The sequence below is a fragment of the Pyxicephalus adspersus genome, chromosome Z, assembly GCF_032062135.1.
Source record: "Pyxicephalus adspersus chromosome Z, UCB_Pads_2.0, whole genome shotgun sequence".
Taxonomy (NCBI): domain Eukaryota; kingdom Metazoa; phylum Chordata; class Amphibia; order Anura; family Pyxicephalidae; genus Pyxicephalus; species Pyxicephalus adspersus.
Window position 1 is genome coordinate 52,079,079 of NC_092871.1, and position 27,802 is coordinate 52,106,880.

General features: G+C 40.5%; 2 protein-coding genes across 7 annotated transcripts in view; one reads left to right on the forward strand and one right to left on the reverse strand.

Moving 5' to 3' along the window:
* CCDC120 (coiled-coil domain containing 120) overlaps positions 1-1,706 on the reverse strand; it is a 108,306-nt gene extending 106,600 nt beyond the window's left edge. The window contains exon 1 of the mRNA XM_072431762.1: positions 1,687-1,706. The gene's annotated coding sequence lies outside the window, so the exon portion shown is untranslated. The remainder of the gene's footprint in view (positions 1-1,686) is intronic.
* The window catches only part of GRIPAP1 (GRIP1 associated protein 1), a 100,431-nt gene that overhangs the window by 11,260 nt on the left and 61,369 nt on the right, over positions 1-27,802 (forward strand). For 5 of the 6 annotated variants that reach the window (XM_072431755.1, XM_072431757.1, XM_072431756.1 and 2 more), the window contains exons 4-16: positions 6,138-6,164; positions 7,040-7,147; positions 7,226-7,370; positions 7,690-7,823; positions 8,288-8,336; positions 8,653-8,723; positions 11,654-11,689; positions 12,065-12,096; positions 12,980-13,027; positions 13,110-13,209; positions 14,305-14,382; positions 14,538-14,630; positions 15,797-15,931. In XM_072431755.1, the coding sequence (XP_072287856.1) occupies positions 6,138-6,164; positions 7,040-7,147; positions 7,226-7,370; positions 7,690-7,823; positions 8,288-8,336; positions 8,653-8,723; positions 11,654-11,689; positions 12,065-12,096; positions 12,980-13,027; positions 13,110-13,209; positions 14,305-14,382; positions 14,538-14,630; positions 15,797-15,931 (1,056 nt within the window). The remainder of the gene's footprint in view (positions 1-6,137; positions 6,165-7,039; positions 7,148-7,225; positions 7,371-7,689; positions 7,824-8,287; positions 8,337-8,652; positions 8,724-11,653; positions 11,690-12,064; positions 12,097-12,979; positions 13,028-13,109; positions 13,210-14,304; positions 14,383-14,537; positions 14,631-15,796; positions 15,932-27,802) is intronic. The other variant, XM_072431758.1, reaches the window with a different exon arrangement.

Sequence of the window (27,802 nt, forward strand, 5' to 3'; positions counted from 1 at the left end):
CTTTAGTAAGTGAAACCAGGAAGATATGCCGTTCCCAAAAAACACGGAGAGGAGATAGAATTCTAAACTTACAAGAGTAGAAAGGTTTCACAGGAATGAAGGTCCCAAGGGGGCGTGCGAGGGGATAGATCCGGATATATCTGAATACTTGCACCATCAAAATCAATCGGCCCCTTCTGCCATGCTTTCTGAACGATTTGCTTTTTAACTTTGTAAAAGTGCACCCTGCAAAGAACATCTCTGGGGCGATTAGGTACTCCATCTCTCCTCACACCAACCCTATGTACTCTATCCAATTCTATGCGCTCTGAGGGGGGTCGGTCTAAAAGGGTGTTAAAAATGGCAATCACAGTGTGCTCAGGTCAGGCCCAGCTATAGCTTCCGGGACTCCCCTTAATCATAAATTGTTGCGTCGGCATCTGTTTTCTTGATCGTCCAAACTGAGAGCCAAGTTAGAAAGCACAGACTTCATGTGCAGTTGGGTATGTTCAAGCGTGTCTAATCTAAGGGAAGTTTGGGAGGAGGAGGACTCCAGGGAAGTAACCTTAATATCAACTGCTTGCACTTTCTGATATATCTGTTCAATCTCTGCATGAACAGAGTGCTCTATGAGATGAGCCCAGGATTCTAGCTCTGTTTTAGTGGGTATAAATGTCAGGAGGGCTTGTAATTCTCTGAGCAGCTGCTGAGGGGAAGATACTGCCCCTGATTCATCAAGCAGAATTGGATTATCGCTCGCGCATTGGTATTCGCGATCCAAAATCGTAGGCCGTCGCGCTATTCAGCAACTGAAAAAGCTCGCGGCCGGAGCCGCGCATCTCCGGCAGCTTTACATGATCTCACCATTGAGCTTAACAGATCCTCCTTAATCGCGCAGCTGAAATCTAATCGCCTTAATTGGCAGATTCGCGCCCCCCTATTGCTCATTTTTATGATGGCAGGAATCCGGCTGGCAGTGAGGCGAGTGTACGCGCACACTCGAGTCCGGACCGCGGTAAACCGCGATCGCTGGCCGCGCGTACTTTCGCGTTTCCAGCGAGCGCGGATTTTATTGATGAATCAGGGGCACTGTGTCTGAGAACTCAGCTGGGGAATCAGATGACAGACAGGAGTGTGCAGGAGACAGAACAGCAGGGATCCCAGCTGGGGGGAAAGTCCCCTCTTCACTCACCCGATCAGCCGATTCCACGTGGTCAGCTTCACTTGCAGATGCGGGCGCCATCTTGGGAGCACTTCCTCCTGCTGAAGCTGCCGAGTCTGAGGGGAAATATTTATGCAAGTTGTCCCGTTTAGGGGTCTTCCCTGTTTCTTTATTTTTCCGCTGCTTAGACATCACTGAGTGGGGTGGAAACAAGCTGTGTGATCTGAAGTATTAGCTGTTAAAGCCACGGTGGACACAGAGCTCCAGGAAAGTGCCTTTATTAAACTCATGTTGAAATCTTTTTATTTGGAAATTTTGGGTCATTTGGATCATTGGATTGGATTGGATCAATCATTGGATCAACATAAATACCGTGTTTCCCCGAAAATAAGACAGGGTCTTATATTTATTTTACCTCAGAAAATCAGGGGATGTCTTATTTTTCTCATGTACAAAAAATCTATATTTATTCATGTACAAAAATCTGTATTTACTAAAACCTGTAACTAGCATTACAATGCTATAGAAAGATACCTCTGTGTTACCTGTGACCTGTCAAAATCACAGGACTTCTGTTGTATGCAAGAAGTCATGAATAGGAATGGACAAAAATGATTATTGAAAAAAAAAAAAAAAAACACTGCTTCATAAGCAAACAAGTGCAACATAACAACAAAATGTGCTGACAAATAACATATGACTCAGAGTAACATGCAGATGCAGAAACAAAACTTCCAAAGCTTTGTTGGCCACAAACGGTAACCAATATAAATCTGAGTAAAAGCAAAAAATAAAAAAATGAAAATCAATAAATATGCATTGTTACTAATGAATGAAATACTAGCAAGGACCCTTTGAAAAGAGAATCCACCAAGCTTTTATTAGTTGTAGTGTCACACCAGAGTACCGTAGGTTAATTAACCCTGCGATTTCTTCACCCCTTGCTCCAGTGCTTTGAAAATTTCCTGCTTTCTCTCTATTCTTTCCTTCCTCTTGGTATCCCTATGTGTACCATGTGACGACACCCTCCAAAAAAGCCAATAAGGCTTTAGTTCGGGGTAGGTCTTATTTTCGGGGAAAAATGGTAGTAGCTAACAAGATTTGATTATCCAGTAAGAGATTCTCTCTTTTCTTCATTGAAGATACAATGCTATCAACTAATAACCCTCTATTTTCGTTCAGGCAATATATCAAGCTCTTCCATTTCAAGAAGAATTTACCAGGTGTTAAATCTTCAGATTGCAAACTCTTGGTGACAGTAAAGGTGTTGTAAAGTACCGTTTCTTTCGCCGTATAAGACGCTCCGGAATATAAGACGCACCCAATTTTAGAGGAGGAAAATCTAGAAAAAAAGATTCTGAAAGATTATTCCCCTTCTGATCACTCATGTGCCATTCATACCAGTATTCCCCTTCTGATCACTCTGTGCCATTCAACAATGTTATCCAAAATGTCACTATTCTCTTTGCTTTCACTTTCTCCAATACTTGAAGAATACTTGTCTTCCTTTTTTTTATCTGTCTGCCACTTTCTACATCTACTTTATTCATTTTCTCAATTGTGCTCAACATATTAGAAAGCATTATCTGTCACAATGCATAGAATCTGTTCCTTTTTCATTTCAAAATATTCTAGAACATCCTCCACTAACTTCTGAAGATAGTCACTGGTGTGATGTGAAAAGTCAAAGTCAAAGGTTGGCTGTGAAAAGGATAGTGGTACACTATTCTTTACTACTATTTCAATATTGTGGATTTTTAATTTTTCCGGTGTCATTGTTAGGGTAACTTTGTCAGGCATAAAGAATCTTCTTAATTGTGTTTGGTCTCCAGTAGATTTCTGAACATTTTTTATCCCGGAAGTAGATGGAATATTTTCATTGATATCTTTGTCATTCACAACTTCTAACACTTTTGGATGCAAGTGTCTTTTCAAATTTGATGCTCTTTTTTTCTCTTTTCTCTTTCCTGCAGCATTGCAAACCTACATACAACATGGCACTATACACACAAATAAGCTATAGCCCTGCACTAAACTTAGATATAATTTGTCCTATACAGAAAAACATGCACAAACATTTATACTATACACACAACACAGAGTCCTACATTTTACTCAGAAACATACACACAATATGCACTATACCAGGCATGGGCAAACTACGGCTTATTTTACTGGCCCGTTTGGTGGTCCACGGCTCTGGATGGTGCCAGCCTGAGTAGGGTCAGGAAAAGGACCCTTGCTGGGCTGGCGCACCGGCCAGAGCTGCAGAACATATCCCCCGTTTGTATCCCGGCTCATGGAAGTGGGCGGGCTGTGTCCCTGACACAACCTGCCCACTCTCCCATTGCAGGCTCAGAGTGAGCAGGGTTATGTCATGGGGCCTACGTACCTCACGTGTCCAGTCCATTACTATCCAGCATAGCAGAAGAAGAAGCCGTTATTGTGAATTTGCAGAATTGAAGGATTGAAAAAAACGCTTAAAGTAGGTTCATGAACGTTTATCTCCCTTTTAGCTCTACATTGTTTGCTTAAGTATTTTTTAGTAAGTGCTGAGATAAAATCTATGGAAAGCTCAGAATAATGTTGCTACCTATGTCAGAATAATAACTTCCCTTAATAGCTTTTAATGTATTAGGCTTGCATTGATGTTTTTTCTTTTTTTACTATTGTCTTTCCATTGAAATTATTGTATGGACAATCCTATTTATCTATTGTGTTTATCAATAAAGATTATTGAAAAGGAACATGGTGATGAGTTACCAAGTCCTGTTTTAACATTGCAGGCCATTGGTATATATATCCCTATTTTAAATGGACATAGTATAAAATAGCAGCATGGCGATAAGTGGTACTGCGCAGCACAATGCAAGCAAATGCACTGCTGCTCATTTCAATGCTCCATGCATAAGCTTGCATTGTGCTGCACTGTACCACAAGTGCATTGGGTGCTATTTGGAACAAATCAGAACCAAGCATAAATCGAAGGAATAGAGTGTCACTATTGAAGTTTCTCATGATTTTGGAAAGCTTGCCAATGGCGGGTTAAGATTTATTTTAAATCCTACCTGATGAGTATTTGTTTGGATTTTCAAAGCAGAAGTAGGGGCGATTGACATGCTTTTTATGCCATAATTCTAACTTAATGCAGCTAGATCTGTGAAATAATGTTTGTGTTACTAATAATTATTTGCAATTTCTGAATGATTAATGAAAGTAAATGATGTCGGAAAATGACAGGACAAAACAATTTTCTAATTAAGAGGCTGAGAATTGGTAATGAAGTTGCAGCCAAAGATAATTGTCAGTTTTTTACTCAGAAAACAGTATATGTGAGTAGAGCTCCCTCATCAATACAGATGCAGCACAGATGGAGCTGGCAGCAGGAGGTCAGGCTTATTCACTAAAACAGTGGAAAGTCCAATACAAGATTTCTTTGTATTTTTTTTGAGTCCAATACAAATAAACCTTTATTTGTATATATATATATATATATATATATATATATATATATATATATATATATATATATATATATATATATATATATATATATGTGTATATATATATTTGTGTATACATGCTACTGTAGAGTTATATTACAGGATTTAGTATTTTTATGTTCTCTTGTTTTAAGTTTTTTTTTATTTAAAGTTTATTATTAAATTTAATAAATGTTGGACATATTTCAGTGAGTTACGCCTAGGAATTATCTTATATTTATGTGTATATAAAAAAATATACTCATATATTCATGTTTTGCTACCTGTTAAGGGCCAAAATCTGTTCTGGTCCCTGTCAAATTTTAGAAACCATTGCGGCCCCTGAGTCAAAAAGTTTTCCCTCCCCTGCACTATACATAAACATTCATACATTCCTGTACCATACACACAAACATACACATAGCCCTGCAGTTTTATTCAGAAACATGCACACAGCCTTCCATCATAGTACCCACAAGCAGCCATGCAGTTTAAAAAAAAAACATGAACACTTACATTCGAATCCAAAAAGCTGTTCCTCCAAGTTTTTTTAAGCTCTTTTAGCAGACAGAGAAGGTTGAGCAGATGCTGCTGCCTTTATCTTTGTTTGCTGATCTTCTGCTGAAGACAGGGCATTGGAAGGCTCCAGGGCTAGGGGGGCCACTTAACTAACTTAACTAACTTTAGTATTAGGTGGTGTGCAAAATGATGTTAAAGTTCAGCCCTGGATGGGAGCATATATGGAGAGTGCAGACAGGACATCTGAACACACATCAGATCATAGCACTCACCTACACCTGTATCATTACACTTGTTTACACTCAAATGAATGTGTTAAACACATTATATCTAAAATAAAATGAAAACACTTTCTTGTAATGTACATCATCCAGATTACAATAATGTCAATGTCAGATTGTTTATTAGCTCAGCTGAACTTTACACTAGTAGAAAAACAACTATGCACTGGGCTTTATATTTACATCAGAGAAGTAATTAATTATGAATATTGTTTGTGAAATAGGACATTTGAACTTGCTGTATTTAATTTAATATAATTTAAATTTATCAGGAGTCGGAGTCAGCCCATTTTTATCAACTCCCACTCCTCGACAACTCCACAGCCCTGCCTCTAACGCCTTCCAACTGTTGTCAGCTTGTTAATGTTATTGCCTCAGTAGCCCATAAGGCCATTTTTTGGGCAGGGGATGGTATTTGGTAAATTTTGTTATGGAGTAAAGGAAACCCATGTCCCCTTAACAAAAGAATATTTAATAAAGATCAATTAAGAAGTTTCTCCAAGTTACAAAGCAATAACAGGAACTTGGTTTAATTCTATCAGGCAGGATTTAAGGGATCCACTTAATAAATAAACTACTAAAATAAAAACATACACAGGACAAAAGAAAAAACCCAGTTTTCAAAACCTACATGTTTCATAAATATCCTCTTGTGTGCACTCTGGTGTGGTGAGGTCTGTGAGGTATCTCACATATGTTGGTTTCTCTTTACAGGCACTTAACAAGAGCAAGAAAGCCCAGGTAAGATGGGAACTGTTAAATCGTACAATCAGAACTTGAAAATGCATTGTGTACTTTACTATGTACTGGTATATTCTAAGGAAATTATATGCAGTAATAGGAGCAGGTATGAACGGTTTTGTGTGCCTTGTATGAAAGTTTTACAGTATGTTGAAAGGATGATTTGACTGTAAGTATCCTACAGTTTTAAGTTTTATTTTTATTTAAGGAATCTTGTATTGAGTTTGGGTCAATTTAACATGGTGATAACTAGTTTACTGTTTCTGCTGTGAACTTTGTGGGTTACTTGCTCCTCAGGTCAGTTCTTCAATGGCTTGTTTTAAGGCTCATTTACTGCTGTTAAGGATATGTAATTGCTTACATTTCCATAGCCTGTTCACAAGGCAATTTTAATGTTGACCTGATATTTTGAGATTCAAGTATAGTCACCTACAATGCTATGCATGCTTTTCACCACCATGAAACCTATTGCAAGTCAGAGCCCTTGAAAGTACATGATACTTTTGGGGCAGAAGGGGAGTGTAGTGGTTGTGGGCCTATAAGTAAATATTGTACTTTGCCTTTCATGGACAGAATGACAGGTTTTTTTTAAATATGATTTTTTTTCAAATGCTCTAAAACCTTCAACTCTGGAAAAACTAAGCATTTGCATCTCTTTCCCTATTCTTTTAAAGCATTAGGTCGATTGCTGTCACACATAAACAATTAATTTGTTCCTTCTGGTGTTTAACTATTTTGTATATCTTTGTGTACAGTTTTGCACACCAAAAAATGTGTAGTTATCCATCTAGTGTCCCCTTGTTTGTGTACTAAGATGGGTGAATCAAGCAGACTGTTTGACATGCAAGGTGGGGACCTGGTTTCTCTTACTGCAGGAAGTGGAAGCCTTGTTGGGTGAGAATGAGATGCTGCAGGGAAAGCTGCACAGTCAGGAGGATGACTTTCGATTACAGAATAGCACATTGATGCAGGAATTGTCCAAGGTAAGTAGATGTAAGCATTATATGTTCTTTATTATGTTTCTTTCTTGCTCTTTACTCTTTTTTGCTTTGTGTGTACAGCTCTGCTCCCAGATTGAACAGCTGGAGATCGAAAACCAGCAGCTCAGGGAGGGCAGTCGATCTCCAGATACCACTCCTGGCATTACAGAAGGGGAAATGCGACGGCTGCAGGCAGAGAACACAGCACTACAGAGGACTATTGGATGTATGTGATGCAGAGTACAATTCTCAGAGAATTCATCTTGTACTGTTTGTTGCATACATTAGAAATGTTCATCTCAGAACTGAATCTACATTTGATCTGACTTATTTAAAAAGATGCCGTACCCAAAGTACAATTTTTTTTTAAGACATTTGTAATACTGAATCCATGTCCATATTGATAAGTTTTCATGAGTTTTGTTTGATATTTTGCTCTATCACTATAGGTCCATGCTGGTATTGTCATTGATATTGTCTTGTTCTTTTTCTGTAGTGTGCACGAGTTGTCTTTCTGCCTTCAATCCCAATCTCTGTTTTTACAGCACTTAATGAGCGTCATGAAAAAGAAATCGCCTCGCTGAGAGGCCAAGAACTTCAAGCTAATGGACTCCGCAGCACACTCCCAGAGTCAGGAGACGAAGTCACAAAAACTGAGGGCGAGGTCTCTCATGATCAGGTAATTTACTACATTCACCCCACACTTTTTTCATTATAATGATATAAGAAAAGTAAAAGTTATAAATGCATCTTTGTAAAGATTTGTTTTGGGGCAAAGTATTCGTACTTTTACCCCAGAGACAGAAAACTCAAATAATAATAGGAAAGAAAGAAATCTTTAAAGACTGCAAGATGTCTGCAGAGGGCAATATATACCTAATTCCATGAAAAGGAATACAAAATTAGGCACTTTGGTTGACATTACAGTAACATTTTCATTTCTTTGAAGTATTATGCTGCAAACTATGGGATTATTTTCTGTTAAGGTAAATTCCTAAATCCTGCATGAGGCTTGCTGGGATTTCTGGTTCTGCTTCAGATAAAGAACCCGAGGTGACTGATATTTTGCAAACCTTTTTTTTTGCAGCTATTTTCTAAACCACAAAGGCACAGTTATTTAGTGTCTGCTTTTTTATTTTTTAGGATGGTGAGCCATCAAAGAGCTGGGAGCCAAGAGAGGATAATCTTCAAGGTCAGTGCAACTTACTGCCTGCAGTAATTTCAGGACTGTCATCATTTATCTTTAGTTGCTGCTAAAGTTTCCCCCATAGATGCATATGAATGAAACATTGACCTCAGTCTACAACCATTGTTATAGGAGGATAATTTTGATTGCCTATTGCAGTCAGATACTGATTTATTATACTGATATTATTATTATACATAAAACGACTCACAGTGCTCTTTGCTTATGGTTTCTTGGGCTGGGTAAGGAAGTCTTTTTGCATTTTTCTCAGTGTTCTGCTTTATATTGCCTGCAGGTGTGATTGATTTTTGTGTCTTTTCAGGCATAACACTTGAACTAGCAACACAGCTGGAGGAGAATAAGTTGTTAAAGGAAAAAATCCTCACTTTACAGGTCAGTGATGTTTTTTAAAAAAACAAAAAACAAAAAAACTTACATGGGGGGGAGGGGGGGGGGTTGGGTAGATTTTTTGGATGGGCAGAGTTCTTTATGTTCTGATGATAGCCTAACGATTAAATTTTAGGGGGTGTTAATCACAGGTGTCCCCCACTTGCACCTACATTTTTGGTTTTGTACATCTCCCCGTTCCAGAGGAATTGGGGTTCAAAGGAGGGGGATGTCATTGTACACACCCATTTGTACACGCCCCATGGTAGAATTATTTCACTGGTAGATTTTTTTCATTAGAACACCGGATAGGGAATCCCCCTCCTCCTCAGTGTCTTGGGAGGAAGGGGATCCCCCATCAGAGATCTCCCCGCGGCAGCCGAAGGGAGCCACAACAAGGAGGCTGAAGAGCCGCATGCGGCTCCGGAGCCGCAGATTGCAGACCCCTGCCCTGGAAAAGTTATTACCTTGGCTTACCAGTTATAGGGGTATATTCCTAGATTGCAAGCATGTAGATCATAGGAAAACATCTTTATTTCTTTAAAAATGATGGAACATTTAGGATTGCTGTGTTCATAAACCATGTATTTTATTACCATGTATTTATATAGCACCAACATATTGAACGGCACTATTTAAAGACTTTAATCAAGAGGAGATAGGGACAGACAGGCTTTTATAGGCAAATGTATTGTTTGTGTTTATTTAGTGAACAAATAGATATGGCCCTGATTCCAACAGAGACCAACTAATTTAATCAAATATTACAATCTATGTAAAATAGAAAGTGACATCATAATATCTATTTGCATAGCATCGCTTTGTACAGTATTTTCTTGTTTCTGATTTATTGTCAAAAATATCTCACAGTGCCCGAAATGTTTCGCCTTTTGGCTTCTTCAGGGGACCATTAAGATCAGAACTTCTAGTTTTGTTCACCTGCATCGCACCGTTCCTGGGAAATTAGGCTTAAGGTGCTAGAAGCCTCCAGGAATGTGTAGCAGGTTAGTTTTTTTTATGGGCGGAGTTCTACCTGTTCTGGCAATGGCCTATTGATGAAATTTTAGGGGGTGTTAGCCACAGGTGTCCCCCACTTGCACCCATGAATTTGTTCACCTGGACAGCACTGTTCTTGGGAAATTGGGGTTGAAAGTATGGAAGGGGACAGTGTACTGTATTATGAGCATTTTCTAGTTTTGTGACACGTCTGTATAAATTTGGGATTGGCACCTCCCTGGTATGTAAGTGGCCCCGGGGGTCCCTAATTTGTTTGTTTAATTTTGGGCTTCTAGACACACTTACTTTTTAGCAGCAACCCTGATGTTCAATTTTCACTACTTTTTATAATTACGACCCCATAATATGTAATTTAAAAAAGGTGTGGAGATGAAAATTGGGGTACTGCTACCCATGAGGGTCGATAGGACATACTGTTCAGGAGATATGGGGGTTTGTACAGGGAGAGAGATGTAAGGCTGCACTAGATGACATGCTGCATTCATACGCAAAGTGAAAGTGAAACTTTCCTGACGATTAGGTCATTGTACACACCCACTGGTATCCGCCCCCTGGCAGTTCACAGTTTCACAGGTAACAAAAGAGTATTGGAGCCGAGTCTTCCTGTGCACCCTCCTCCAACTAATTATTTTCCTCAAGGAGTTGGTGAAGAATTTTTACGTTTTTAAAATCTTGAGTATCAAAGCTGGCAGATTCAAAAGGTACATTGAATTGTGGCTTTTTAGCAGATTTATCAAACATAAATTTTAAACCTAAATTTAATGCAAACATGTTTAAATCTTTTATTATCAAAAAATTGGTCCGTGCGTGAAGATGTACAGAAGGATAGGCCTAATTTAAGCAAGGCTTCTTACTCTCTGGTTACTTCGTATGTTGATAAGTTCACAATTTTTAACTTTTGTCCTTTAGGGACATTCTGAGTAGGAACTTGTCAATCGGTCCCTCTATTGAGACTGGTGATGTCAGAGGTGGAGGTTGTAGGGATAAAAAAGTTTTTTGTGCTTTCGGTATTGCTCCTGCTTGAGGTGTAGGATGAATGGAACTTGGAAGTGGTAATCGTTCTGGTGTTAGGATTAGGGGGTCAAATCCTAAAGAATCTGGTATTGGACTATCAATCGGTGACAGATTTAATTTAGTATCCGATTGAGATAGATGGGTGGTGTCTGTAGTTATGTCTAGATTGATATTCACTGTGATAGAAGGGGGTTTTGACGTGGAAATGGAATAGGAGGAATGGTATCAGGGGATATTATGAAGGGTTTTCGTTTGACTTTCTCCAAGATGGTGGGGCTAAACCCACCCTGCATTCTTTTCTGGCCTTGATGTAGGTTAGGTGCAGTTGTAGGTTCTTCTCTAGATTTTAAATTTTTATGAATTTGCTGTTTTACTTACTTTGCTTTACTGGGAATTAGTGGAATCTGTGTGTGAGATTTGTATTGATATATGGCTGAGATTTAAACTTGGGACCTTAGTACTGCAAATGCAGTGCTGGCTACTAAGCCAACATGACTTTTCTGAGTGATCAGAAATTTGTGAATCACAATTTACTATTTACAAGATCACCACAGTTTTACTATTTACCAGCACTTATAACCATGCCACTTCATATATCGTTAAGTGGCTCTTACAGCTCTGATGTTGAACATTATAGGCACCAATGGGTATTTGCCCAGAACACCCTGAGCAGCACTTTTTAAGTGGTCGCCACTTTTTAAAAAATGGCCGATCTGCAAAACCAGAAAGATCATGTTCATTATAGATTCGGACATACTATTGATCTATGTCTGATGTACAGTGAACTTTAGATGTGCAAACTGGGTAAAGGAAAGCATTGTCAAAGGGGAAGCTTTTTCTATAAACAATTTTTCTTAAATTGAGGTTTGGTTGTGTATTTCACATGGTCTTTATTTCCTATACAGGGGGAGATTACTCAGATGCAAGAGGAAAATTCAAAGGTAACAGAAAAGAATAAACTTTTTTTTTTTTTTTTTGCTTCCCCGATGCTCCTTTCATGCAAGGAAAGGGAATCCTATGTGAGCTTGTGAGACCTTTTTTCTGCACCCCATATGACAGAGCTGGGTCAGTCACCAGGCACCAGCACTGTCACATATGAAGAAGAGAAAAATGGTAAATTCACCACTGTGCTTGGAATTAATGGTTATTTACCATTAAGTTTTTGGAGACTGAATGGAGCATCTGGAGAAATTTAATGTGTGAAAGTGGGGGGGGGAAACCAGTTTCTTATCCCAGTGGGTATTATTACCAACTATATCTGTGTACAGGTTTTATCTGGCATGTGCCTAGTTATAATGTGGTGTTTCCTCTAATAGGTATCTGAGAAACTAAAAAAGAAACATGACAGGTGAGTAATTAATGAATTATAGAGTAAATTCAATTCAGAGTAACTATATTGAGCTTCAAATTGAAACAGTGCATGTATAACTAATGCATTTTGTTAGTAATTATTGAAACTGTTGATAGACACTGATTTAATTGCTGTTAATGAACACAAACTAAAAGCCATACTAAGAAAAATAGGGATCTGCTGTTACTGACCTGTCTGCCTAGCTATCAGTTTTTTTTAAAGCCAACTCCAGGCAGATATAGCAGATGTATAATATTACAAGATCTGTAAACATTAGTGAACAAATACATGTATTTTTTCAATTGCTAGCAGAATAGGGAACTAAAGTTTCCCGATAGGAAGAGAAAGCAAAGTGACAAAGGGATGAGTCATCATTGTCTTATCACTGAATGGGGTGGGTCTAGAGGAAACAGGCTGAGTAAACCTGGACGTTTTACATCCAGTGGGAAAAAAGGTTAGGCAAATCTTCAAATTAAAGCTAAATAGTTTTTTTTTTTTTTTTAAACTTTTGATGGTATAATATTTTTTTTTCGAGTTTTGTTATATAAAGACTTTAATACTGTCAGGGTTACTGTCCTTAAAACATGTGTGTCGATTTTCAGATGGATTTTAATAATGGCAGCCTAGTTATTTATCTAAGTGTAGGCTTCCTTTATGGAGTCCTTGAAGTGATTCTTTAACAAAGGCAACCTTCAAAGAAGGGAACCTAACCATACTTAAATAAAGCAACACCCAAGATGCTTTAACACGCCTCCAATTGGCAGTAAAAAGTCTTCCATGAACTAACTGTTCCTTAAAAGTTTTGTACTTCTGGTACTGTATATTTAAAAAACCTTTTGTGGAGATCCCTTTATATATCAAATACCTCTCTCCCTTACAGTTATCTGCGACTACAGACTGACAAGGAGGCTCTGTACAATGACAGCAGGTGAGTGGAGATTTATTTGTGGCTTTGGATCAGTACACTGCCACTTTGGTCACCTGCTGATTTTATCTTCCCTTCAAACAAGGACAAAAATTGAGGAGATTCAGCAGAGGAAAGAAGAAGAGCTGAAAGCATTGACATTAAGAAACCAGAAGCTCCAGCAGGATCTACAAAGTGCTCAGCAGGTACATATTTGCATAAGAGTTAAAATTATACTTAGCAGCATGTATGCTGCTGAAAAGCTACACGTATTATATCATGTCTTGATCGTACATCATTTATCCTAATGCAGTTTTTTAAAGCAATGGTAACACATCATCCTAAAACTTGGAGAAATACATAGGTCTTTTATACTTTAGGCAAACAGTCAGATGGAAGCTAACCCCTCCAAGGTATAGGGTCAGCATGGTGGCTCAGTGGTTAGCACTCCTGCCTTTGCAGTGCTAGGTCCCAGAATCAGATCGCGGCCAGAAGACTATCTGCATGGAGTTTGCAGGTTTTTCTTGTGTTTTCATGGGTTTTCTCCCACTTTCCAAAAACATAAAGTTAGGTTAATTGGTTTGGATTTCACCCAAAAAATTTACCTTAGACTGTTTTAAAGACATATAACTATGAACATTAGATTGTGAGCCCATTTGAGGGACTGATAGTGACATTACTATAGACTTTGTAAAACGCTGTCAGCACTATATACATACTGTGTAAAAATAATAATAATATGAACAATATTAAATGGGGCTTATATTGCAGATGCAGTGTTTAAAAGAATCTTCTTTTTTCACGCTAAATGCAAGAAACAAAAGCCTGTTGATCCTGACAGAAGTCAAAACCCTTAAAGTTTTTTGCCCGCTAAACTAAAGTCTACCACTAATATAAACTACAGAACATCTTTTAATGACATGAAGATAAGGGGAGAGTGGAATGTGTTAGATATGGTACAATAATTAAGTGTTAACACACTAGAACAGCGGTTGCCAACCTTTTAGACGTCAGGACTGAGCCTGCAATGGGAGAGTGGGCAGGTTGTGTCCAGAGGCACAACCCGTCCACCACCCTGAGCCTGCGATCCATGCGGGAGACATGGTCCGCCAAACTATGTTTTTCCTATCCTTCTCCAGATGACAGCGTGAAAGCTGAAATGTGACTATGTGCTGTGGGGTAACACAGACAGCAATTATTTCAAACACTTGGATAAATTATGATGTCTTTTGTGTCCTTGTGATCACTTAATGAATGCACTTTCCCCTTTTGATCTTCAATAATATGTTCTGTCTTGGCAGAGCTGTTCTGAGCTGAAAGAACAGATCCAGAGCCAGAAGCAGGACCATGATCGGGCTCTTCAAGGTCTTCAGGAACAAGTATGCTATCCTCTGGTTTACATTGCTTCAGCTTTTAATGTCTTCTTGTTCTGCTATGTTACTAAACTCTGTGCTCTTTCTGGTTTCTTTCTTCCTGTCATGTGACATGTTATTATCCCGGCTCCTCTGTGCTCCTGCTACCCAATCCTATATAGGTAGCGTGGCAGAGCGCGGAGAGCCAGGAACAGGTGGACAACATTCTGTCAGAGAACGATGCCCTCCGTACCAATTTAGCAGCCTTGGAACAGGTACATTGTTAACCATTAACCATGCCAGTCACTGGTTTTGCCCTTCACACCTCAGGTGTGTGCAGAATCACCTACACATCTCTCCTGATTCAATGTTTGGTCTTCTATAAGGTTACTAACACCCTAATGCAGCATTTTCATCAGTATCACTTTAAAAAAAAAATACTTTACATGCAAGTTGTAACACGGCAATGGTAATTTTTAATCTATAAAAGTTCTTGGAGAAATATTTTGGATTGTCCAAATTCTGAACTCAAGGCAAACCGCTACATGCAGATACAGGGTAGACAACACAAATTTTTTTTCATTTACATTACTGCTGTTTAATAATTAAACAATATATCCTATTCCCATTATTCTAATTACTAACTGTAAGACCTATTCACGCCACATAAATCATTGTCATTATTATCCTGTCCTGATTACTTTATGTTCTTTGTGTTACCTATGTTATCCTATTTTGTGGCTGATGTTTTCATGTTTTCAATATTTTTTTTTAATACAGTAAGGAATACCTTTAAGTGTTTTTAGGTGCTGTGCACTAGTAGGTAGATTTACATTTAATTCCTGTCCCGAAAGCACTGCTGGGAAAAAAAAGTTTTATCTACCGTGTTTCCCCGAAAATAAGACACTGTCTTATATTTTTTTGGGCTTCCAAAAACACACTAGGTCTTATTTTCAGGGTAGGTCTTATATACTTTTTTTAATGAAAAAAAACACCATATTCCCAAATTCCCCTTACAAATTCCCCTTCTGTTTTTTTTTTATTTTTCTACTAGGTCTTATTTTCAGGGTAGGTCTTATATTAGGGCAGGTTGGGGGAAAAGTGCTAGGTCTTATTTTCCGGGTAGGTCTTACTTTCGGGGAAACACGGTATAGTTACACCATTAGGATGCATCATTATATACAGTAAGAAAATTAAACTGCTACATGCAATACTTTTTTGTATAAGGTGGATGTGAATACCATATGAATGGACTAGTTATTATTATACAAACAATAAACATTGATTACCTAAATAAAGCACTGGTGTGATTTGGGTGTAACTGTAATTTGCATTGTATGTTCCTTGCTTTATGTGCTTTGTTTTCCTTTCTCCCAATATATATATAATGACACAAGAGGACTGCAGCATGTTTTAGTTATGAAACTTTTTCTCTGTGCAGATTCAGACATCAAGGACTCAGGAGTTAGGTTTGCTGAGGGATCAGAATGCAACATTGTCAGCAGAGCTCCAGCAGCTACAAAATGACCAGGAGGTACTGCTTCAGCAAAGGGATGATTTGAAAACTCAGCTTCAGGTGGGATGTTATTTAATACAAATTCTGCATTACTATTAAAACTTGCTTTATTCTGGTTGTGGACAGCCTGGAGATCTCCAGCTGGGAAGTACAAATACAAGCTGTTAGTTGATTGAACCAAATGCGTCCTAACTAAATTAGATACTAAGTGCAGAAATAGATAGCAGTATAATGAAGAAGGGCTTACACAACTGCAGTCATCTATTTTTTAGCTGAATGAAATGATCCAAGGTTTCTGAAATTCAGAGGAAAGAGAATCAGCAGGTTTGTGAATTACCAACCTCAACTGTTGTGTGTTGTGTAACAACTTACTCGTGTTTTGCAAACCCTAATCGTAGGGTAGGTATAAAGAAGGGCACAGAAAGCAGGGCTTTTTTTGGCAATATAAATTGGTGTATTTTACGTAGGTTATATTCAATTCATATAACAGTATAAACATAGCAAACTTCAGTAAACAAACACAATTTTGTCCCGGGGGGGGGATAGATAAGGGACAAATGATCTAGACAATATTGATCCTTTAGCATTGGTGCTTGAAAAATCATGATATGATATGATGTGATGGCCCGGTGCGTTTCGCCTGTATTGGCTTCTTCAGGGGACTTAAGAACTCACAGTCATGAACAGTTACTGCATATAAAGATGATAATAGTACGTATAAGCTAATCAGTATTTGCATCTTTCACAAATTGGTAATAAAAATATATGTACACATTTATACAAACAATGTAAATAGGTCATTATTGCAATATGTTCATGACCAGAATATATTGATACGTACACGTATTTCCGTAGTAATAGGGAGATATAGGTTGGTAACTGTTAAAAGTTACCAACGTGTTTTAAAAAAGCATATTTGTAGACATAGGTAGTCAAACTAGGGTCGGAGGCGCAGTGGGGCTTCCATTTATGTTGAGATAGAGGCTACATATGAGATTAATGTTGAAAATATACATAGAAACATGCAAGTGTGTTTCTCATGGTGGAAAATGGTAGTAGTATATGAGAAACATATATATACGGGTGGTGGAATAACAATACAGTATGTGTAATAAATATAAAGCTATAATTGTTATAATTATTTATATAGAAACTAGTACAATTTAATCACAGATTAATGTATATTTATGTAAAGCTAATGGTAGGTAGATAAGGCATGGCAATAATACAAAGATGATACATGTAAAACATAGTAATGCACATATATGGGTAACTAAGTACTCACAGTTCAGCATGCACTCATCAGGATTTATGGTTGAAGGAGGAGAGGAGGATCAGAAGAAACTTTGCTAAATAGCTAAAAAGTGGGAGAGTAAGATAAAGTGGATGTTGAGTAAAATGATTATATCCAAGAACATGGAGGTGGATATATAAATGGATGGTGGAAATGAGCTTACCATGTATCAGTGTGGAGAACGGGTGTCAGATGGCGGTGCTGTCTAGGATATAGGGCAGCTGGATTGTGGCTGACCAGTATGGCGCTTTAAGAAGGTAGAGACTAGCTACCGGAAATGTGGACTGCACGTGCGATCGTGCATGTGCCGTGGAGCAGAACACTTCCGCCCTAAAAGGTTGCCTGTATTACGGATGAAAAGCTTGCGCTTGCGCTATGAATGGAGCTGTGCAGAATTGTGGACTGCGCATGCATGTGGCATCGCACAAACGAATGCGCGATACTATACTAAAAGTGAATTTTATGCAGGGACATAGGTATGCAAATGAGGAGGTATGGCCAGAGTAGATTATGAAGTAGGTATAAATAAGAAAAAAGAGATAGAGTCTGATAAGGGCATACTGAAATATGATGTACCCAGACACACACATGCAGTTAGACAGATGGCATTGCAAAATAATAAGAGGTATGCATTCAATAAATACATATAGTAATAAAGATATACATAAAGTTGGAGGAGCGAAATATGACCAAAATTAGATAATACCAAGTTGAAAAATCTAATTAAAGATAATCCTGACGATTTAGGCCAAACTCAAACTCAAATACGCAGAGGCCCAAAATTAAAAACTTAGACAAAGTCACAGGCCAACCATGAAATTTATTGAAAAAATTGGGACATTTTTCCTTCTCATTAAATATAAACCCTTTTCATATGGAAACAAAGAGGTTTTGCTTCACATTCAATCTGGAACAAGCTTTTAATAGACAGAGGCATACATTTTTTTAAAAATTTTATTGAAGGAAAAACTTTTGCCTCTTTCCCTATTTGTAGCCACAGGCTAACAATATTAATACCAATATTCTTCTATGAAAATTCAACCATTCAAGTCCATGCCTTGGAGTAGCAAGAAAAAGTAAAGCTGAGGGGGAGTGCTGGAAATGCCAGACGTAGCAGATGCGGGCTAAATTTTATGAGTGGCCCACCGCTGAAACTCCGTCTTCATTGAAAAAGCGCCGCTACTAAAAGTCCCAGCATTATTTGCGTCTTTAAAACAGTCCAACGCGGGGCCACGCATAGGCAGAGAGCCTGCTGGTTTATAGACGCAAGTGATGCCGGGAATAGTACTACCGGCGCTATTTCAATGCAGTGGCGGGCCAGCTGCAATTCATATTTAGGATTCCTTTGGGACATTGAGGGCCAGAGTTTGACACCCCTGATTTAGGCAATAAGACTAACAAATATGTGTTAATAGTCAGGATACTGGTATTTGTCTAATAAAATTATTTAGTGCAAAATATGTAATTAAAACCTATAATGTACAGAAAAAATGATCAATGAACAAGAATTTTTTTGTTTAAGACAAGTGTAAAAATGGTTTGAAGCTGACCATGTCATTAAGGCCTGGGGCTTTAGTGGCTTGAAGGTTGCAGTATTCTTGTATTGTGATTGCCACCTCTAGGGTTACTGGGGACTGTATTCAAGGCCAGTGAAGGAAATCATAAAGGGGTCAAATTTATGTTGGGTGCCCACATGATAGCTTTGGGGCCTTGTGATTCTTCCAGATGTGATTGAATAGATATGCTCATGGATCCTCCTTTTGAGTTGTCTTCTAGTTTTTCCCACATAAAAATCCCCACATTTACAGGACATAATGTATATGACTCTTTGTGTGGTACAGTCGATGTGGTAATTGGGTCTGTGAGTGGTGCCATTGGTGAATATCTTGCAAAAATACTCCTGAATCCATTGACATTGTCTGCAATGGCCACATTTGAAGGTGCCTTTCAGTGTTGATAAAGGGATCTTATAAAGATGGCTGTGTACTAAGTGATCTTTTAGAGATGATGCTCTTCTGAATACTAGTTGAGTTCTGTTTCCCACGTGTTTGGCAAGTGATGGATCGTCACTCAAGATGTTCCAATGTTTACAATAGGTGGACTCTGTTAGTTGTTGGAAGAGTTCCTTCCCCCACTCACTGAGGTAGAGATTAGTATAGGCTGGTGCACACTTCATGCCCATTGCTAATCTTTGAATTTGCAAGTAAGCAGCGTCATTAAAAGTAAAGTAGTTCTTCTTCAGAATGAATTCTAATAGGGAAATCATGAAATAGTTTTGATGTTGTTAGTTCGGTTTAACTGTGTATAGGCAGTTCTTGATGGTTTTAAGGTCTTTGTCATGTAGTGTACATGTGTATAAGGTCGTAACGTCAATGGTGACTAAGATAGTTTCCAAAGGAACTGTCATCATTTTGGTGAGTTGCAGAAGCTCAATAGTGTCTTTTAGGAAGGATGGTAGTTTAATGACAATGGGTTGAAGGTAGGAGTCCACCAGTTCACTTGCATGTGAACCAAGTGAGTTGATGCCAGCTATGATTGGGCGTCCTGGGGGTCTGTGGGGTTTTTATGGACTTTAGGTAACGTGTAAAAGGTTGGAGTGGTTGGTGACTGAATCTAAAGATATTCTTTGGTTGCCCTATTGATAAGGTTGAAAGTATAGGTATCCCAAATGACTTTGTGCAACTCTTCTTTGAAGTGTGGTATATTTACTTGAGAAATTGGGAAGTACCGATCTGTAATATTAGGAATTCTCATGCAAATGTTAACATAGTGATCCACGTTCATGAGTACTATATTTCCTCCCTTGTCTTATAGTTTATTGACAATGAATTTGTTGTTTCCTAATGATTGTAGACCCTTTTTTGTTTGTTGGGGAAACTTTTGAGATTTGGTATATTCTGGGTTTAAAGTTGCTGGACCTCTTTTGTGACCGTTTCCACAAACATTTTGGATACGAGGATTATGGGAGATAAGAGGGTAGAAGTTTTCTTAGCAATGGGTCACTCTGAGTTGTAAATCAGGGTGATACAGGTTGGGGTTGTGGTATGAGTCATCATCCATGTTTGCTTGTTCGTTTTCTATTGCTAGTGTGGGAAGGACCTTAAATACCTGGAAATCCAAGGCTTTAAATGTTTGTGATTCCAATTGAAATTGTGCAAGGTCTTGTTTACACGTCTTGTCAAACATGGTTTTGAGTTAAAAGTTCCGTGCGAACTGATTGATGTCCTTGATAAATTCAAAAGTGTCAATTTGATTGGGTGGGCAAAAAGAAAGGCCATGTTTTAGAACTTCGGTTTCCATGCTGGTTAGACTGTGAGGAGAGGTTAATAATTTCTAAGTTGTGAGGTCTTTCTGTACTTTTTGAAAAAAAACCTCCATTCAGTTCTTCCTAGGAATGGGTGACGATAGTGGTGGAGGTATTTCCAACTGATTATGTAGTAGTTTGAGGATAGTTCCCAGAGTAAACCTAGGAGCTGAGATATGTAGGTGCAAGCTGGTTGAGGGCTCCTGTGATGCTGTGAGATCTTGACCACTGGTGGAGGGTGTAGTAACCGGGGGGTTCAGTGCAGGTGACGATGTGACATTAGGATGGCACTGTGGCTCTAGGTTCCTGGAGGTGAAGGTAGGGAGCTCTGTGGTAGGAGCTCTTTTAGATTACTGTTGGAGTTCCTGTGGATCGCTGATATATGTTTTTGAAATTCACTCATTTATTCAGCATTAGGTAGGTAGGAGGGTAGCGTCACCTCTCTAAGCATTCAGTCTACTGTTATACTCAAACATGCAGCTGATCAAAGCTGTCAATTTAGAAAATCCCAGACATGAAATTAATTGAACATGTTTGTTTGTTGCAAACCTCATCAGGTCTTTATCAGACATGCTACATTCATACATCTGTTTCTACATTGCACAGTGCTGCTGTATGTGTGACTGGACTCTATAGGTTGCAGATGCTTTTTACAGATTTGTTTTTCTGTACTTCCTATTATAAATATATTGCAATACATCATGAGTTATATGACTGTGACTGACCATATAATGATGTTTTATCCAAGCAGTGCTAACTGCAATGGTTTGATTGCAAGTTTTTAAATCCTTTTTAATTCCAAAAGTCAAGTAGATGCTATCGGCTGCTACATTGAAAAATGCAAGTTTTTCAGTGTCAGTCAATTGATATATTGAACAATTTGACCCAACATTTTACTCTAAATAGATAGAAATATTGGTGGGAGAAGTAATCTATTGGAAATTACTAACATTTATAATTGTTTCTTTAGACTGCATTGCACAAGGGAGTCAAGTAATTGCCATTTGTGGTGATCTGTGTATCAAGTGTATAAAGAAACAATATAGGGAGAAAAGCCCCCCTGTTCCCATAATGTAAAATGCAACTTCATTCAATGCTTTTGTTTTATATTTTTGTTCCACGAATGGGGACATTTTATTTTACTCCTCCTCTCTGTGACACCAATGAAGACTTATTGGGGAAAAGGTTTCTATAAGGACATAGAATTGGAGACAACAATAGAACCATTATCCTGAGATGATAACCTTTACCTTCTGCTGCAGAGAATAAAGTGTTGTCTGGGTCTTTATTGGAGTGACTACCATCCTTTTCCTAACCTGATCAGCCTCCTGTAATTTCCTTCTTCCCAGGCTATTTTCCTGAAGTGACATTGTACAGTCTGTTTTGCTGCAGTCTTTTCGCGTTATGCATTCGAATCTGAAAGAAAACCAGTCTCACTTACTGGCTGGATCACATTCACCATCATCCAGTTCTTTCCTCCCCAGAATTGGTGTCCCTTGCCCACTCATTTTCATTCAATAGATTTCAGTTCTTCAAGTCATGGAGGCTTAAAATCACATGTGGGTTTTTTAGGATGGTTTTCTGTTCTCAGAAAGCTATGTACAGACACTCTCTAGGTTATGACTACATTACATATATAAGGACAGAGACCCAGTGATTCAATCACTAGTTCTAAAAATGTGTTACCAATAGAACATTTTGATTAAAAAATGCCAATAGCTTGTTGTTGATGGGAGAAGACGAAACTGGTAAAGGCAAAACATAAGCAGAAAACATTTCAGCCTATATATAAATCACAAATATATAGTTCATTAAATTTACTTTACCTGCAGTAATAGCAGCATTAGATTTTTACCAAGCAGCAGGAGAAACCTTAAAGTATGGCAGAAAGTGATCTAAATGTACATAGGGTGACAGGAGGACAGTTCACTGACATATCACAAGTAAAATAAGGGTAAAGGGAATTAGAGCCAGAAATTGATTGGCAATAACATTTGGATCGATAACTGCATCAGTGCAGACTAGTGTTGGTGGAATAGGTCACTATTCGATTCGACCGCTATTCGGTCGAATAATGCATAATTATTCGGGTGATCGAACATCCAATTCAAACTCTATTAAAGTCAATGGGGTCGGTGGAGAGCTTCTACAGCCTATAAATACATTTAAAAAGACATGTCAAGACTCTCCCAGCTCTGCACAACACTCTACAAGTAAAAATAAAATAAGGAAGTCTTTTTTCTGTTGCTGGCAAGTAGTTTTGGTCGAATAGCTCCTGCCATTTTATGGGTCGGCCAAGGGAACATGCCAGATTTTACACGGTCTCCGAGTAGAGGCAGAGCGGGACATGAGGGGGTTCCTCTGGTCCAAAAATTAGCCACCAGGTTTCAACGCTCCGTTACAAGCCATACACAGGCTTCAGAGTACAGGCAGAGGTCTCTGAGGGTGGTCTTTCAGTCCAAAAATTAGCCAGCTAGACAGCTTTGTTATACGTTACAAGTGACAGGTGGCAGCAGCATCAGTAGGAGGTGGTGGGCACTGAGACAGAGTGGGGACCGCATTGGTAACTGGCATCCAGAGTTGGGAACTGGGCAGGCAGCATCAGTTACAGCATGAGGAGTAGGCGGTGGGCCCTGAGAGGGAGCAAGGACGGCATTAGAGGTTGAGGCCATCACCCATATGGACAGTGTCGAAGCTGTATCTATTGGAGACATGAACGGATCAACGAGATTCCAATCCGTACCTACTATGTAGGGAAACCACATGAAACGGAACAGGCTTGGCGGAATCAGCGGGGAAAGAAGACCCTGTTGAGTCTGAGTCTAGTCTGGCATCTAGAGCTGGGTACTGGGCAGTGGGCAGGCAGCAGCAGTAATAGCATTAGGAGGAAGCCGCAGGCCCTGAGACGTGTGTATGGCTGTGTTACTCCTCCTGCTCTTACTGCTGCCACCTGCCCAGTACCCAGCTCTAGATGCTAGACTAGACTCAAGCTCAATAGGGTCTTTTTGCCCCATTGATTCCGCCAAGCCCGTTCCCTTTCATGTGGTTTCGCTACATAGTAGGTACAGATTGGAATCTCATTGATCCATTCATGTCTCCAATAGCTACAGCTTCGACACTGTCCATATGGGTGATGGCCTCAACCTCTAATGCCGTCCTTGCTCCTTCTCAGGGCCCACCGCCTCCTCCTCATGCTGTAACTGATGCCGCCTGCCCAGTTCCCAACTCTGGATGCCAGTTACCAATGCTGTCCACGCTCTGTCTCAGAGACTCTTCCTGCTGTTCCTGCTGCACGGCCCAAGCTTGATCAATATGAGGCATCAGGATGCAGGTATACTTCGATGATCCAGCTGATTCGAGTGGGTGGCATTTTTTACTCTGGAGCGCAGGTCGAAGCGTAAGTGGAAGTGCATGTCAATTACATCCAGTTGGTGGAAATCTGCCAGTGTGGCCCTGTGGAAAAACCCTTCTATGATGTCCCAGCGCTCATTAGAAATGTGGTACTCTAGCACTTCACCAGCTTTGAATCCAACAGACATGGATGTGTTGCATATCACCAGACATTTGGGGCTCAGCACCTCAGTGAGCCGAATAAACAGGTGGTCCAGGTTGGTTTTTCAAACTGGCTCCAAAAGGCCGCTGCTTCCTTGTACTCTATTGGTGCAGTCCTGAAAACTACTGTACTCAGTTTGAGTGTTTCACCGTTAGATAGATCGATAGATAGATAGTGTGTTACATACACGCAGCCAGAGTCAGGGTACCCTCCCTGAATGCATGCACAGTATAACACTTGTACTGAGAGACAGACACACAGACGCAGTGTATACTGCCATATATAGTTTGTATACTGTGCTGCATATTACAAGCGTCACCACTGAAGGAAAGTGCTGCATACAACACACACAGCGCACTTGCATTTTTGGTGTCAACCCTCCCAATAAAAAATCCACTTACTATACATATTTACACTTTGTGAAGCATATTAGCTACAAGGTAAAAAAAGGTAATGCTTGGCTACATGCGCCACTCAAATTGCTGGAATCAGCACTGGTAACTTTGGTGGCAGAAGGAGGAAAGGCAGCAGAGGAAGATCGAGCAGTTTGAGCTTGCTTCTTGGGCGGAGGTGATCGCACAGAGCTCTGTGTTTTCACCAGGTGATCACGCCAGGTTACCGGGTGGTGGCTTTTTAAATGAGTGCTCATGCAACTTGTTCCAAGTTTGTTTGGGTTTTTGACTCGTTTCAAGTGTTGAGCACACAGTTTGCAGATGACGGGTGCTGTCATCATCACTATGGACACTAAAAAATGCCCACACGGGCGAACATCCAACTGGGCCGAAAGGTGCTCTGGAGCTGGTGGTTGTGTTTGCGGTCGCAGTTGTTGAAGCATAGCTGTGGTGACAGGCAGCTTCCGACGATGGTTGACTATGACTTGCCTCACTGGTACCTGAAGAATGCAGAGTGATATTTTGCAGGGTGTCAAGCAAAGCAGTATGAGTTTGTTTTTAGCTGCAGACCCAAGAACAAGAAGCGCTGCTGTTGGTGGTGGGCATCCAATATTACCACACCATGAACAAGAGGTAGTGGAGTACATGACCTCAGTCCTAGACACAGGCCTTACAGGTTTCCAAACAGTCTATGATACACCTGTTCCTCCTAGTTCTTCATCAGTAAAGTCTCGGGTATAGCATTATGTAGAGGAGTCTCACCGAGGTGTTGGAGAGGCAGAGCTACAAGCATTCCTTCAAGATGCTCAGTTGTTTCACCCATCTGATGAAGAGAGTCAGTTCACAGGCTTTCCCCCCACTTACTTTTCACCAGAACACTCTTGAGCCAGACCAGCTAATTCAAACTGGCTCCAAAAGGCCGCTGGTTCTTTTCGGCACATACAGGGAAACTGTCTCCTCCTCCTCTGATGATGATGTCCTTGATCCGACATGGGGCGAGCAAGGAGATCATAATAGGCAGGAAGAAAAGGAGGAGGATGTTGTAGAGCGCCCTCAAAGGGGGAGAGGGCGGAAGAGGGTAAAAGCTGCCCACACTCTGCTTTCTTCATGTACCAGTGAGCCAAGTCATAGTCTTCCATCGTCGGAAGCTGCCTGTCACCACAGCTATGCCTCAACAACTGCGGACCGCCACCACGAGCACCAGCTCCAGAGCCCCTTTCGGCCCAGTTAGATGTTCGCCCGTTTGGGCATTTTTTAATGTCCATAGTGATGACAACACTATGGTCATCTGCAAACTGTGTGCTCGACACTTGAAACGAGGAGAAACAGTATTTTGCACAAAAATGTGTTCCTGCTTTGCATGGGTAACTTTGGTGGCAAAAGGGGAAACTGCAGCTGCAGCAAGGCCTGCTTACCTACCTCTGCCCAGAGCACATCGCCATGCAATTTCCTCCTCAACCTCCACTTCCACCTCCTCCTTTGATTCTTGTGCCTCAAACTATTCTTTCAAGGACACTTTGCAGTGGAGACCCAGCACCTCCTCTTCGGCAGCATCTGTTTACCACCAGCAAGATCCTGCAGTTTGCTATTTCAGTGCACAATTCCTACGTTGCCACGCAGTCCTGAGGTTGCGAAGCCTGTGTTCCCTCTGCCACATGGGCGCAGCCATTCTAGGTGCCTTGTGGGAGTAGGAGGACATATGGCTAACTCCCAACAGACTTCAGCCAGGCAAGGTCATGTGTGGCAACGGGGCCAATCTGCTGGCAGCCCTGCGTTGTGGGAAAGTCACAGACGTACCTTGCCTGGCTCACATCATGAACCTGATAGTACAGCGCTTCCTTAGGAATTACCCAGGCCTCCAGCCGCTGTTGCTGAAGGTAAGAAAGTTTTCAGCGCATTTCTGCCGGTCGTACACAGCCAGTGCCAGATTGGTGGATTTACAGCGAAATCTGAACCTGCCAGTGCACCAGTTAATTTGTGATGTGGCCACACATTGGAATTCCACCTTTTACATGCTGCAGCAATGGGCTGATCAACAGATAGCTGTGGTGGATTACGTGGCAGAGTCTGTTCGTTTGAGACGTATACCTTCACTACCTTTCTTCAGCCCTGCGGAGTGGCTGCAAATGTAGGACTTGTACTGTATTGTCACCTTTTGAAGAGGCCACCAGGATGATCAGCAGAGATCAGGCCTGTGTCAGTGACACCATCCCCATCTTATGTCTGCTGGAACAGATGATGGTGGATCTCGGACAAGACACAGAGTGCACGCCGCATCAAGAGACGTTTCAAACATCATCTCAGACATGCGTGCCTACTAGACATAGTGCACCACAAATCCAGGAAGAGGAGGTGGAGGAGGATGAGGTGGACATTGCAGGCATGGCAGAAGGGGAGGAAGGGGCAGAGGAGGATATTGAGGGTACTTGAGCATCCATCCACTCAAACACAAGGAGCCATGTTCCGTGGATGGCAAGACCAGGCGGAGGAGGAGGGGGAGGACAACGACCCTGTGCTGCTGTTCGACCCACAGGAGTCTGGGTACGGAATTACCTCAGCTGTGGGTAGTTTAAGCCACATGACAGGCTTCATGCAAGAGTGCAAAGCTAAAGATACACACATTGAACACATTAAAACTAAGACTGACGACTATTGGGTTGCTACGTTACAGGATCCACGTTACAAGCCTGAGATACAACAACTGATCTTGTCCCAATACATGGGACCTAAAATGAAGCACTACCAAGAAGTGCTTGTAAGGGACTTGTGCTCATCCTTTCCGACTGCCAGCAGCAGCAGGAATCCCTATGACAGTTCCACCAGCCATGGGAGCCAAACAAGTGCTTTAAGCAGCAGTTGAGGTTGACATGGACGGCAGAGGTCGTCTAAACCAAACTATGCAGGCTTTTTTTCAGTAGAAGCAAGCTGCCAGTCGTGCAGCAATTGCCAATGACACTGAGCAGCGGTAGACAGTCATGGTGCAGGAATACCTGAGCTCTGCATGGGACATCTGCAACCTGCAAAGCCAGGACACACTGGGCTAGTGGGTATCCAGGATTGAGCAGTGGCCGGAGCTGGCAGAACATGCCATTCAGATCCTTGCCTGCCCAGCCACAAGTGTGTTATCTGAAAGAGCTTTCAGTGCAGCTTGGGGCGTAGTAAGTGACAATGGGATTCTGCTCTCCGCAAAAAATGTCGACCGAGTCACTTTTATTAAAATTAATGAGGCTTGGATCGGCAATGTCTTCAACACCCCCTCTGCAGAGTGTACTGATTAGTCGTCCACTGCTGCACGGCCTGCTGACACCTTGATGGGAAGAGCACGTTCACAGCCTTCGGCATCTGCTTCTACTCCTCTCCCTAGTGGCCCTCTACCTCTACTCTGTCT